This window comes from Oncorhynchus mykiss, chromosome 26 (assembly GCF_013265735.2).
Source record: "Oncorhynchus mykiss isolate Arlee chromosome 26, USDA_OmykA_1.1, whole genome shotgun sequence".
Classification (NCBI taxonomy): Eukaryota; Metazoa; Chordata; class Actinopteri; order Salmoniformes; family Salmonidae; genus Oncorhynchus; species Oncorhynchus mykiss.
The window spans coordinates 22,222,350-22,237,856 of record NC_048590.1 but is presented as its reverse complement, the minus strand read 5'-3'; the positions used below and the strand labels follow the sequence as shown (position 1 = coordinate 22,237,856).

The following is a 15,507-nucleotide window of genomic DNA, read 5'->3' as shown; positions in this document are numbered from 1 at the left end:
CCTCAACCTTTTAAGTTTAAGTTTTAAGTTAACTTCCTGCAATTCTGCACATCTTGCCATGGGCGTAGAGAAAATGTTTTTGTTTTAAAACTAATTTCATGCAATTCTACACATTTTGCCATGGGTGGAGGCAAATGTTTGCCGTTTTTAATATGATATCTGATGATCAATGGGACCCACACCGGTTGGTAATTCGACCATGCTTACTACAAGTTTAGATAGCTGGCTGCTAAACTAACTTACCAATAAATAAAAAACATGTAATGGGGTAATTGTGTGACTTCCGATGCACAACCAAATCTCCAAATTGCATCTTGGGTATTCTATTATTCTAACTCTCAAAAGTAAGTTCAGACCCCGACTGAGTTCCCCCCCCAAAAAAATAATTCTAATTGGTCCGCTGGCCTACAAAAGTGGGCCCCCGCCAGTTGCCCATCCCTGTTCTAGAATGTATAACTCACTACTCTGAAAGGACTCAAAGAGAAGGGTCCAGATAGCCCTACACAGGCTAGCTAGCCTACATCATATCTCAATGGTCTGTCATATTGTCATGCAATGGGCTTTTAACCTGATATGTCCCTACATTCTATTGTGGTTGTGCTAAGGTCTTGCACGAGCCCAAACTCACCAAGGGGAAAAGCAAACAAATAGTGGGAGGAGAGGAGGTCAGAGCTTTGATGTCAGGCCCTCTGGAGGTTGGCTTGTTTGCCTTCGTCTGTTTCCAGTAAACATGATGCTTGAGTGTGTGGGGTGTGGAGTGTCAACACCAGTGTGTGTGTGTGTTTGTGTACTCTATTAGCATAGAACCACAGAACAAACCCCAGGGACAATGCCTAGAACGGTGCCATGCCTCGATCGCCGTAATTACCTTTCGGATTGCATTTTATTATGATGTTGTAAAATGTGCTATTTTTATTATTCACAAAAAAACATGTTTCTCCCGCTGCCCTTCAGGTAGAATAACAGTTCTTCATTCCATTCTATACCATGCCATTCCGCAGTGTGAGCAGGATTCCTCAGTCAAGACTTGCATGCCCCGGGGAGAGCTAATTACCCTTATCTGAAATGACCATCACCAGGATGCATCAGCAGGAAATCTTCATTTAATCTTTAGCACTAACTAGCCTGGCCTGATGAGTGTGGAAGAGGGAGACGTCAGTTGGTGCTTATGGTCGGGAAGAAAAACACACAATGCCGGCACCTTCCAACTGATTGCAACAGTGAGGTAATTATGTATCTTCAAGATAGTTAAATAAAGGTTGAATAAAAAATACAAATAAAATATGAAATTGTAGAGAGATTTTACCTAATGCATAAAAACAACAAAGGTGGGCCTTGTCTAAAATTTGTTTTACACATTTGAAAGAATAATTTTCAGCCATACTAAACACATATTTCATAATTTATATAAAGTTCACTGAGATTTCTTTATTTAGCTAAAAGCACAAATATAAAATGCATCCCATGTTTCCCCCCTGTACAGCTTTCTTTTTATAAATGGCTTAAAAATCCTATTTACATTGCAAGGCAGGTAAGCAAAAGAGACAGCTTTCATGACAAATATACAAATATATGAATAAAAACTAGTCCTTTCCCCTTTTTACTCCCTATTAAATAATTTCATTAAGAACAGAGGTGTATTTTGTTTTGTTTGATGGCATATAGTGATTGCCATCAAACGAAAGTGATAACAGACTTAACATGAACAAAACGCTTAGCAACGTAATCTTTCAAACTCACTTTTAAAGGAACGGATGCAGGGAGAGAGGCATTTGTTCAGTGGTTTGAGTGCAAAAACACACAAAATGTGACAACATAGGACGAATCAGAATTGAGAGAGCACTGACAATATAGTCCCTTTTGAGTCCTTGACATTCACACAGAAATACGTGATAGCCAGTAAAGGCCCTGTTTATTTTGGATTGGCACAAGCCTGGTCGGACGTAGGGTCCAATGGTGTGTGAGGGGTGAAGGGTCATCAGCTGAGATGCAGGTGAGGGTGCTGGTGGAGTTGGGTGACCAGCTCCTCCTCTGTAGGCTCCTGAATTTGTTCTCTGGAAGGAACAGTGCAGTTTTAAAGACAGGACACAAAACTGTGTCAAGAGACACACAACGAGTTGAAGCGGAGCACGCTCATGCAAGCGGCTGCTGTAGTCCACAACGTGCATTTAGGGACGGGCATTAAGGGTTGCTCTTCTGACTTGCCCCTGCTAAACATATCAACCACACCTTCAGCAAATATTTCAGCGACATGCGTTTAGTTAAGTGGTTAAAAAGGGGGGCGGATGTTTTTGCTACCAATTATATTAGTGATGGGGTAAAAATTGATACAGTTACATATCGCAATATTATTTGTGATGATATTATCTCGATACTTTGACTAGTAACAATTTTTTTTTTTAAATGCTAGTCGGCTGTACCTGCACCTATCCTATATAATACATGATCTGCAAGCTAGGTCACAAAGAAATACATGCCATTTAAGAGTTTGTAATCAGAAAGCTCCCCAGACACAATTGCACAGATAAAAGCATTTCCAAAGATTTTGGGGAAAAGTGATACAGTAGTGAAATGTGAGTAGCCAAAGAGCATGGTTTAAAGCAGTGCCTTTTGATACTAAATGACATACAGCCAAAACATTTGACTGCATTCACAGAGAACTGGCAGAACCGCTGACAGTCAGGGCATCCCCGTTGGTGACTGGGATAGGCCTAAAACCAACACCAAATAGTAGGAATATGCAGCCGCCCAGACAACAAACAGAAGCAAAAAGCCAGAGCGGAGTTAAAAAGCAACCTACCTGAACATGAGCTGGACAGTGGTCTCATAGCCTGTTCGCTCAACGTCCGCTACTGAACATGTGACACTTCGGTCCCACTTATAGATGAAGTTCTTTCACATAAAACGGAGGATTCATTGAGCTTACATCTTTTCAGAAAACATCTTGCACTTAAACTACAGTAAGTACAAATCAGGCCAGCATAAGCTGATACATACCTCCAAGATGAGAGCCACAAACAAGTTGACCCACATGACAGAGGAGGTAAGCCACCAGGAGACAAAGTAGACCTTGGACCACCTGGGAGGAGAGAAGAAACCTGATCAACTGTTTTCATGGACACATCACCATTACCCATAATCACTGTTTTACAAACGGAGCCCCATGCACAATTAACTTGTCTTCATCCTCTTTAAGCAGGGCAAATAACGAACGTGAACTATGGCCCCACTCCTACATGTATTTTCACTGTTACTAGCCTTGTTCCTGAGTTGGGTACAAAAGCTTATTTAACCAACCAAACAGTTGCAATTCTTTAGGGAACAACTGAAATTAGATAAATATTATGAAGTGGAAGCTCACTAAAGTAAGGCTTGGCCCAAAATGAAAAGGACTGATGTGCTTCACCGTCAACCGCTGCCCTCTAGTGGATAGGGAAACGAATTGAAGCGTCTGACAGTTAGATCATAAGAATCATGTACGGATTTGTATTATTGTTGGCTTACTCTGTGGTGTATCTGGTGTAGGCATCCATAAACACCTGCCAGTTATTCACCACCATGATGTTGTAAAGGAGGACGAGGGAAGACTGAGCAAAACCGAGGGAGAGGAGAAAGAAATCACAGGTTAGTGTCCACTCTCTCTCTCTCTCTCTCTCAACATTTAGACACAATTTAAAGATTCCTTTGATTGATCAGGACTGAAATGTCAACATACCCACCATGGTATTTTACGGGTGTCTTTTAAAAGTTACTTCAGTGCATTATCCCCTTGAAAGGTTACCCCCACAACACTAGCCTTCCCAGTCTGAGCCAGTACACATGAGTCACAGATAGAATGCCAACCATGTGTTTTACAGTTTCATTCCCTCCAAAGTCTATTCTCATTAAACCGGTCTCTTACAACAGTAGACAGAATATTCGCCTTGAGCTAAGCCTCCCCTGTGTTCTCTGTCTATGATTCTACTTCACGGGCTGGCAGAGCGAGAGACAAGAGAAGGGCACCCACAGCAAAGTCGTCAAAGTTGTTTGGCCAGTAGCCCAGCTGCTCGTAGGAACCACACTCCATGGTGAAGTTAATGGTGATGTTCTCCATACTGGAATTGGACATCACACTGTAATGAATACGTACAAAACAACTTCCAATTACCTCACACAGTAAACACATTAAAATAGCCATATTAGCTACTGTATGAGGCCATTGCTACTTTAAATGTTTGTAAATAGTGTACAAGCGTTCAAATACATCATTGTCAAACTGTACCTCATCTTCCCTGGAGCTGTGATGGCTCCCTGGAACAGCCAGATGCCAAGGACAGCAAAAACATAGAACACCACCTAAAGAACAAACAGAATAGAATGTTAGCTGTGATAGGGAATCCACGATGTCCAGCAAACAGACGCCTAGTGTATGGAGATGCATTTAAAATGACTAGCTGGATGAGAGAACGAAAGAGAGAAAAAAGTGTCATTGTGTCACTCACCACTAGTATTCCTGCAAACGCTCTGAGATTTTTCACCAGGTCAACCAAAGTACTCGCTACAAGGGCCATCAGCTAAAAGAGCCATTAAAACACAAATATGACTATTTTTATATATTGTAATACCAACATGCATAACCAGAGATGATAAAGACATTGGCTGTACCGGGCATTGATTTACAACAATACAATTCTATTGACAATAGAGTACACCAAAATAGAGCAAGTCAAGCAATAAACAATTTCCACCACTAGGTGGAGCCAAATACAACATATACAATGGTCTTATCACATATATTGAAAATGATGGCACTAATACTACCCAGCGGCACCACTTCTCACCTTGATATCAGGGATGATTCGAAGGAAGCGGACGACGATGAGCATGTTGACCAGACGCACCATCTCCCACAGAGACATCAGACCACGCGACGCTGGGTTCCTGGGACAGCCACACAACACGGTGTATTCAATCTCACAGTGTTACTTAGTTTCTTATCTGCCATCGTTCATCCATTCCGAGCATTTTATTCAGTAACTCTCTTCCTCTGCTATGTTTATCACTATGTAACATCTCTTCATGTCCTTGTTTCTGTTTTAGACCATTCCCATGTACCTGTGTGTGTGTGTGTGTGTGTGTGTGTTACTCCTTTTTCCCCCCCTTTATTTTCCTTTTTTCCCCCTTTTATTTAACTAGGCAAGTCAGTTAAGAACAAATTCTTACAATGATGGCCTCCCCCCAGCCAAGCCCAGACAGCGCTGGGACAATTGTGCACCACCCTAGCCAGATGTGATACAGCTTGGAATTGAACCAGGGACTGTAGTGACACCACTTGCACTGAGATGCAGTGCCTTAGACCGCTGCGCCACTCGGGAGCCAACAATTCTTCACTATTGTTGCTGTATATATAAGTGAGCACCATCCTTCAAGACAATTTCCTTCTACAGAATGTATTTGTTGAGTGAGAGATATGACCAAAGGGTTCCTGGGACAACCACACCACACAAAGGTGTATTCAATCTCACAGTGCTACTTAGTTACTTATCGTTCATCCATCCGTAGTGTTTTACTCAGTAACACTCTTCCTCTGCTATGTTTATCATGTCCCATATCTATATGTCCATGTTTCTATTCCTGTTTTCAACCATCCCCATGTCCCATATCTATATGTCCATGTTTCTATTCCTGTTTTCAACCATCCCCATGTACCATATCTATATGTCCATGTTTCTATTCCTGTTTTCAACCATCCCCATGTCCCATATCTATATGTCCATGTTTCTATTCCTGTTTTCAACCATCCCCATGTCCCATATCTATATGTCCATGTTTCTATTCCTGTTTTCAACCATCCCCATGTCCCATATCTATATGTCCATGTTTCTATTCCTGTTTTCAACCATCCCCATGTACCATATCTATATGTCCATGTTTCTATTCCTGTTTTCAACCATCCCCATGTCCCATATCTATATGTCCATGTTTCTATTCCTGTTTTCAACCATCCCCATGTCCCATATCTATATGTCCATGTTTCTATTCCTGTTTTCAACCATCCCCATGTACCATATCTATATGTCCATGTTTCTATTCCTGTTTTCAACCATCCCCATGTACCATATCTATATGTCCATGTTTCTATTCATGTTTTCAACCATCCCCATGTACCATATCTATATGTCCATGTTTCTATTCCTGTTTTCAACCATCCCCATGTACCATATCTATATGTCCATGTTTCTATTCCTGTTTTCAACCATCCCCATGTACCATATCTATATGTCCATGTTTCTATTCCTGTTTTCAACCATCCCCATGTACCATATCTATATGTCCATGTTTCTATTCCTGTTTTCAACCATCCCCATGTACCATATCTATATGTCCATGTTTCTATTCCTGTTTTCAACCATCCCCATGTACCATATCTATATGTCTATGCTTCTATTCCTGTTTTCAACAATCCCCATGTACCATATCTATATGTCCATGTTTCTATTCCTGTTTTCAACCATCCCCATGTACCATATCTATATGTCCATGTTTCTATTCCTGTTTTCAACCATCCCCATGTACCATATCTATATGTCTATGCTTCTATTCCTGTTTTCAACTATCCCCATGTACCATATCTATATGTCCATGTTTCTATTCCTGTTTTCAACCATCCCCATGTACCATATCTATATGTCCATGTTTCTATTCCTGTTTTCAACAATCCCCATGTACCATATCTATATGTCCATGTTTCTATTCCTGTTTTCAACCATCCCCATGTACCATATCTATATGTCTATGCTTCTATTCCTGTTTTCAACCATCCCCATGTACCATATCTATATGTCCATGCTTCTATTCCTGTTTTCAACCCTCCCCATGTACCATATCTATATGTCCATGCTTCTATTCCTGTTTTCAACCATCCCCATGTACCTGTGTGTGAGTGTGTGTGTGTGTGTGTGTGTGTGTGTGAGTGTGTGTGTGTAAACCAAATTACTCTTTCATCACTATTGTAACTGTATATACAAATGAGCAACATCCTTTAAGACAATTTCATTCTACAGAATGCATTTGTTGAGTGAGAAATATGACCGAAGTGAAGACACCAACCATTTAGGAAATGGAAGCCTGTAGGTGGCAAAAATGGTGATCTGAAGGACCTGTAAAAAAATATATAAAAAATACTTTCAGTTATATTACCAAGACAGAAATATGCTTAAAGGGGCAGTATGTAGCTTTTGGGGCGACCCGACCAAATTCACATAGAAATGTGAGTTATAGATTTGAGAAGCGGTAGACCCATTCTGTGTGCGCTTTTTCTATGCTCCCCGTTAAGTTACGTTTTAGCGTCTTTTTTCTTTCGGTTTTGTACACTAGCTTCAAACAGCTGAAAAAAACCCAATATATTTGGTTATTGAAAATATATTTCAGAGCAGTTTAGATTGTACAATGATTCTCTACACACACTATACATTGTCAAACTGAAATTAGGAGAAGCATTGAAATGGTCGAGTGATTTCTACATATTGCACCTTTAATATGTTTCCTGTCATTTTCAGAATATCTTACCAGAAGGCAAAATGTGAGAAGACCATCAAAGATGTTGTTTCTGTATGACAGGTAGCCTCTCCACCCAAAGGCTAATATCTTTAGACTCATCTCCATCAGGTAGTATAGAATAAAGAAGCAGTTAATAACTTCCATGTAGTAGTCATCCCGCTCTGCCATGGACTTCTCGGAGTCAAGCACCAGTATGGTCTGCAACACACGGAGAGAAACAGAGAGACCAAACAAGTTGAGCCTCGGTCTAATTTGCTGGAAAACCAAACAACAGGAACAACATACTGTCTGTGAGAAGATCCTGGACTTACACAGATGCACATGACATTGGCCAGGGCCACGGCGTTGCCCACTATCATTACATAGTAGTGGCTGAAAACCAACTGAAGCTTCTGGAGGAGCGGAGAGTTGTACTCTGGCTTCGGAGGGTGCTGCAGGAGAAAGACAAAGAAGACTCGTCAAATCATATAGGAGCAACCTAGCTATCATTTAGACAGGCAAAATAAGCCAGTTTAGAACCAACAATGAAGTTCATCCAAAACAGTAACATTGATCCGGTGAGGAAGCACAGAGTAGTTAATGAGCTGTGGCCCCACCTCTTTGATGCGGTCCTTGTCCAGCTCATCAAAAAGACCCCGGAAGGCCTCCCACTGGATGAAGCCATCTGACAACTGCTGCAATCTCTACAGGAAGAGAGAGAGAGAGACATAGAGAGAGAGAGAGAGACAGGGAAACAGGCAAATTCAAAGGGAGTTATATTCAAATGTTTATCCACATGTTCTAAAGATTTGCACTGTAGTCTTTTCTCACCTTGATGATGGCTTGTCTGTAGTAGGACTTCATTTGTACCCTCGCCATGACCTGCAAAGAGGCATCCACCCGCACACGCTCTCTGGGAGGGACAAGATGTAAGGCCATTCAGTGTGTGTGTGTGTCTTTGTGTGTGTAGGGCTTAAGGGTAAGAGAATGAGCAGTCTTACACATGCTCCTCTGAGTGTGTAGCGTCCTGACCCCGCCCCTGGCAGGACATGACCTCAAAGGCAGCTCTGACGCCCAGTCTCCTCCTTAGGATGGACGCCTGGACAGACATCTGCCACAAGAGAACAGTTTCATCATGATATTCTATGGGGTTTACGCTGTACCTTAAAATGCTCTGATATTTAAATCATATCAGTCCAGTGCCAATCTTAAACTCACCAGCAGGTATCCCCTGAACTGGTTGTAAATGATGGCAGTTAGTAAGTTCATCAAGAAGTAGGTTCCTGGAAGCAGTAAATAGGACAAATTAACAACAGACTGTATTACCACTCAATCTGTTTCATATTTCCCTTGTCCCTGAACAGTTCATTTGGTGGCTAGCTCTTACCAAAACCACTAAAGAGAATGAAGAAGATGGAGTATCCTCGGTTTAAGGAATAGGCCGGAATCATCACTGTTAAAAACACGAAGACAACTTTAGGTGGAGTAGACAGCTGACAGCAGAAAATATATGTTTAGTTCACTATGACCTGCACAGTGAAATTACCATCAGGGTTATTGGCTGTAGTGAGGAGCACCAAGAGAGAGGAGAGAGACGTGGGCAAGTCTCTGAAGTAGGTCTCCCACTCCCCGTTGTGCTTTGGGTTCTAGGGACAAAACAGAGGTATGACGGAGATACTTAACTCCCTTATAACAACAATGTTAAATGGACATCCATTGTGCTTCATCCTGGTCATGTGGGGGTGAGTTCCTGTACAGGTCTCTATTCAGGCAGTTGTAATACTACACATCTACAAGCTCTGTTAAAGCCTGTACCACCGAGTGAATAAAACAGTCGTGAGGTAAGGTAAAAGGGCACGTTCAGGCTTGAGAACTGGGCGTCAACAGTACAGCCAGCAGGGTGGAACAGAACGTACCTCTCCTTTAGCAAAGAGCAGCATGCCAATCATGGTGAAGAGGCAGAGGTGGAGGGCCAGGAGCAGGATAACACTGGGAGGTAAGAGAGAGGGGAGTGGTGCATTAGACACACACCTCTGCAATGACAGTCAGGCCTATATACATGTACAAGTAGATTAGGGTGCCCTCTGCGGGTCTCATATGTACTGAAACAAGAGTGAATCATGTATCAGTATATAACCCTACATATACCCTACAAAGCAGTTTTAGGGAACTATGTATGTGATAACAGAAGTGAGAGTATTTTGAGGTTGACGATCATTGTAAAGCTGTGAAGTGAAGATATGAGATTGAACAAAGTGTTGGTGTTTAACACAATTACCTGGCTATCTCTGGGAGAGTCCTCTTGATGCACTTTAATGTTTTCTTCATCAGGGAGGAGTTTTGAAGGAGGAAGAAGGGCCGAATGAGTCTCCTAACTCGTAAGTTCTGACATCGAACAACAAAGGGAAAGAGCCATATTCCATTTGAGTCTTTGTATTGTAAACCATGTCTTTATCAACTGTCAAGAGACATGTTACAGAGGATGTACAAACCAATATTTTGAATATGATCTCACCTGATCACAATACATGCTCAACGTCAACGTCCAATCAATTACAGATGCTGAGACGGCCAAGATGTAGACAATCAACCACTTGCATTTCCGGAACTCGTCCCAGCCAATCAAATAGCTCTAAGGACAATAGATTAAGCTTGAGCCATATATATATATTCATTGCAAATAAAGACACAAAATGGATGTTCATGTACTTTGAGATTTCTTGTTGCCCATCTACTCTCTTCCCCGTTGACATTGTCAGAAACATGGCCTGATGGTTACCTTGGTAGTGAGGTCAATGGCAAAGATGATGAGGCAGACAATCTCTATGCCCTCTGTCAGGCCACAGGGGGGCTCCCAGGGGGGAGGTCTGAAGCGGGGGTCTGATGTGTAGGAGAAAGACGAGGGCCTCTCGATGAAAGCCAGCATCAAGACGACCGCAATAGTCAGGCCCAGCCCCCTGAGCAACACAGAGAGTCGTTTAACAATGACACAAAACCCGCGAGAGGGTTTCAAACTGAGAACGGGAAGGGTGATGGTTGGCTTCACCGTCATAAAGTGCTCTTCTCACTACACTTAACCACAGAGGAAGCTAAGACAGGACAGAGTTAAGTCAGCAATGACTGACGACATTACTGAATACTGCACATTGCAGTGAGATGCAGTGCAGAGAGGATATAAGGATTGGCTTTAGAGGATAGGACAAATATAAGAATAGAAACATGCAGAACAATCCAGAACAACATACTTTGACTCATCACGACAGTAGCGGCTTACCATTGCCATAACCTGGAGTAGTACCACCTGTACAGACGTAACGAGTTTGTATCCACTCTATGATTGATGGATCGGTACTGTAGAACGAGAAACACATTTCATTGTTTTGAAACCGCAGTTTAGGGACAGTTCATAATCAAGTCATACAAATAATATATTTCAATCAGTTACAGCGAGAGTTCACACAAAGGATATATATGTTTCACCTGTATGGCGTCCTCAATAAACACAACAGCTTGCTGGAGGTAGAGATCCACATCACCTGTGTAAGAGGAGAGGGAAATGATTCAGCAAGTGATGTGAAACAATAGTTTTTCTCAAGCAAATGAAGTCATACTTTGTGTTGGTTGAAAACAAAACATTGAAAACAAACCTATCGACCTATCTGTAGTTTTTCTCAAGCAGAATAATAAACCACAACCAAAACCTTGCATCTCATGCTCACCTTTTATCAGTGGCCACTGATTATACAACAAAAACAGTACTGACTGTTCCACAGAGGTCAAAGTCTGAGCACATATCCTAATCCTAGGATAGGCCTGTGTGCATGTGTTTGCAATAAAGTTCAATACTAGCGTGTCTGAATTCATCTTAATCTTTCAAATATTCCAATTGAATTATAACCAAGTCGGGATGGATAGTGTGCTTCAAACATCCCTCGCCAAGTCAGATTAAATTAGCTACTGATTCCAGGCATTTTTCCACAGACCTGATCACACATCTAAATGTCAACTGAACTCTCTTTCACTTACTGGACTATCACTTCAATTCAATTATTATTTTCAGTTTGGGTCTACAATAATATATCACATTCATACAGCTATTTTGATCTGTGTCAAGAAGCCATATTATCTCCTGGATTTGTCTTTGTCCCCATTTGTCCCCCTACAAATGAGTGAATTTGGCTGATTCAGCTAATTCAGTTAGTCGGGAGCTTCATGAAATGGGTTCCCATGGCTGAGCAGCCACACACAAGCCTAAGTTCACCATGCACAATGCCAAGTTTTGGCTGGAGTGGTGTAAAGCTTGCTGCCATTGGACTCTGGAGCAGTGGAAATGTGTTCTCTGGAGTGATGAATCACACTTCAGCATCTGGCAGTCCGACGGATGAATCTGGGTGTGGCGGATGCCAGGAGAACGCTACCTACCCGAATGCATAGCGCCAACTGTAAAGTTTGGTGGAAGTGGAAGAATGGTCTGGGGCTGTTTTTCTTGGTTCAGGCCAGGCCCCTTAGTTCCAGTGAAGGGAAATCTTAACGCTAGAGCATACAATGACAATCTAGACAATTATGTGGTTCCAACTTTGTGGCAACAGTTTGGGCAAGGCCCTTTCCTGTTTCAGCATGACAATGCCCCCGTGGACAAAGCGAGGTCCAAACAAAAATGGTTTGTCGAGATCAGTGTGGAATAACTTGACTAGCCTGCACAGAGCCCTGACCTCAACCCCATCGAACACTTTTGGGATTAATTGGAACGCTGACTCTGAGACAGGCCTAATATTTGCCCGATCTCACTAATGCTCTTGTAGCTGAATGGAAGCAAGTCCCTGCAGCAATGTTCCAACCTCTAGTGGAAAGCCTTCCCAGAAGAGTGGAGGCTGTTATTGCAGCAAATGAGGGACCAACTCCAAATGAATGCTATGATATTGGAATGAGGTGTTTGACAAGCAGGTGTTCACATACTTTTGGCAATGCTCTATTTCATTACATGACTGCCTCAAGCAAAAAAAGCTTTGTATGGGGTGTAAAGTAGAGCTGCACATCATCAGTAAAACGGGACGTTTGAAAAGGGCAGAGTAATCTAGGGCAGGGCCATCCTTGTTCAACAGGACACAATGTGGAGCTTGGCATTTCAACCTGGCTTCAGGGCAATTCATAGGATTTGGGCTGTTTATTGTTTCCCTCCATTTAGTATGACAAGAATGATAGGCTTCATTCAAATTCTCAACATACAGCTGAACTGTTTACCCAGAATCCCAGTGCCTCTGCAATGTCACTCCACTGGTCTAACCTTTAAACGTACATTTTCCAGTCATAATACATGGTCACATGCATGTTTGATAGTATTTCCCTTTTCAGGTGACTATTATTTTCTTTACATATTTTGAAAGAACATGTCCTACCCATAGAGCAATTGTTCTTAACCCAGACTGGATGACTCATATTAGACTTTGTTTCCCTCCACACTACCACTGCTGACTACAACCACATTATGTGTCATCACTCATCATGGCTGTCTCTGACAAGGGCAACTGTTCTCAAATTCAGTCCACAATATGCTGCCAAAGAAAACTTCCTTTCAACTTCCTGTCACCAAGTATCTTAAAGATTTTTTATAAACACATTGTGGACCACTCAAATAGAGTTTTGAGACATTAAAAACAATTGGTAACACTTTACTTGTAGCATATGGTCATAACACCTTACAACACGGTCATAACCATGTCATGACCTGTCATAACACTGTCATAACACATATTTATGTGTGTTGTGACATATATTACAATGTTTTATGGCTGGTTATGACACCTACTTAATAGTGTTAAAACCCACAAAACCTACCACACAACATTGGGGTAGGCACACACCAAAATGGTCAATTTCCTGAAATTGACAATTGTATTACCATGGCAATTGCACATACATTGATGTCAAACGTGTGCTTACCCCAATGCTCTGTTGCTGATGACTTGCATGATTTCAAGAGCAGGACAGCATTTTTGACTTAAGACTGATATATGGTGATGTATGTGATAGGTCTCTAGACAGTATGAAATGATATATATATATATATATATATATATATATATATATATATATATATATATATATATATATATACACACAGTGGTGTCCGAAATGATTGACCACCTTGATAAAATGAACAAAAATTACTGTATAAAATAAATAATTTAAATACTGAGCTACATTGTATTCTCAACAAATGGGGAAATGATATTACTTTATACAATGGCTCAGAAAAATATCTTGTTTAACAGGTAATACCTTTTTTCTCAAAAAGGTAGGGCTAAAAATGATTGACACCACTGTTTTCAATACCTCACCTCGCGGGATAATAGCTGTAGTACTGTTGTTGCCTTTAACGTTACAATGCATAGGTGGATATTTACCTAGTAGTTGTCCACACCAACATATGTAGTGATTAACAAACACTAGCTAGCTAACTTGGTACTGTAGTTAGCTAGCTACATGAATAGTTGAGAGCTAACGTTAGCTATATGTTATGAAAACGTTAAGAAAATAAGATTTTAATGTGTTTGACAATGTGTGAATTCGTTAGCTATTGGTATGTAGCCTTAGCTTTTAGTGTGTCTTTCTTTAGCTGTATTACCCCATTGTTGCATAGTCTACTCTGATTTATGTTCCTTACTTATATTTTTCAGAGAAAGTAGCTAGCTCATGCATCTGTATCCATTGTGGAGGTTAAGGCTTTGAGGGAGGCAGCCATAAAAAAAAACTTGGGAGTCTAACTTCCTGTGAGTGACCTCAAAGACAAATGTCCGGGCCTGTTTCAGCCCACTCTCGTCCAATTACAGTTGAATGACAATAGACAATAATGAATGTAATGATTCATCATTATTCTTTGTTGTTTTGATCTGAGATACGCATCACAGCATCAGTCCCACATCTCTGTTTCTTTCTCTCACAGATTGAGAAGGAATTCAGAAGGATTATAACCATCCGGTTTTCAGTCCACCTTCATGGAGAAGCTGGATCATTACAAGACTGTTGTCATTGTTCAAGATGAGAGGTGCTGCAAAGAAGGAGGAGATGCAGAGCATCCTGGAAGTGCTACGGGGTATGCGCTCACGATAGTCACATTACAGTCAATAATTACATTTGGTTGACGGTAGTATACAACCATTTTAATTCCATCTCATGTCAGTGTAACACCGTCCAGACAAGAAGAGACTGGGTGATCAGCGGCCTGATCGTATACTTCGGCGAAAGGGTAGAGGACCGTATCATATGTCACATGTCACAACATGTCTAAATATGTGTAATGCCAGCGTTGTGAAAATATTATGTCAGTCATGACATGAAATGGTTATGACCGTGTTATAACATGTTATGAAGCTATGCTTCAAATATTGTGAACAACTGAAACGCTTACCCCCTCCGACACAGCAATACTCTGCAGCAACCGAGTAGGACAGACGTCTTGTCTTTGGGGATCCCTTTTCAAGGTGATCATTGTCGTCAGGGTGGGAGCCGTAGTTAATGCTTCCAGTCAGCAGTGGTTCCGATTCCATCTAGTAAATTTGACCTAACTAAGCGAGTGTAAACTTGTTTATGCGGCGCCTGTAACTCAGGTAAAACAAACTGAACCTCCGCCAAGTGTAAATGGCCAGTTTTAGGGAAGAGAATTAGAACTATACTGGAACTGTCAGAGAGACAGAAAACATGTTATGCTGTCAAAAACGTGTAAATTCGTTAAATCCATAGTTTTATATTTACAGACAGTTTCTCCACTTGGTTACGACTGTACGGGAAATCTGTTTTTAGGAAACGAACTCCTCCCTGTGTTCTCTCAAGTATCACTTTTCACCAGCGGGTGACTCACCGCGCCACTGAGCTATACCGCGCGTAACTCAAGAGTAGCCTGTCCCCAAAGTAGCTCTTAATTTAAAACAATGGTAGTCTACTTAAGGTCTAGTGGTAGTTTACTCTCTATTTTGTTAGTCAGCAGCTTTC

General features: G+C 41.4%; 1 protein-coding gene across 1 annotated transcript; it reads right to left on the bottom strand.

Moving 5' to 3' along the window:
* Window positions 1-1,402: 1,402 nt before the first annotated feature.
* tpcn2 (two pore segment channel 2) lies at window positions 1,403-15,430 on the bottom strand. Its single transcript, XM_021585988.2, has 24 exons — window positions 14,927-15,430; window positions 10,999-11,054; window positions 10,793-10,869; window positions 10,298-10,475; window positions 10,034-10,150; window positions 9,797-9,903; window positions 9,435-9,507; window positions 9,065-9,164; window positions 8,906-8,971; window positions 8,737-8,801; window positions 8,520-8,629; window positions 8,350-8,431; window positions 8,136-8,222; window positions 7,851-7,970; window positions 7,549-7,737; window positions 7,090-7,139; window positions 4,821-4,920; window positions 4,482-4,553; window positions 4,262-4,335; window positions 4,007-4,112; window positions 3,505-3,587; window positions 2,998-3,079; window positions 2,801-2,892; window positions 1,403-2,054 (listed from the first exon to the last, which is right to left on the bottom strand). The coding sequence occupies exons 1-24, from the start codon at window positions 15,063-15,065 to the stop codon at window positions 1,979-1,981; spliced, it is 2,301 nt and encodes a 766-aa protein (XP_021441663.2). The 5' UTR covers window positions 15,066-15,430; the 3' UTR covers window positions 1,403-1,978.
* Between the last annotated feature and the right edge of the window lie 77 nt (window positions 15,431-15,507).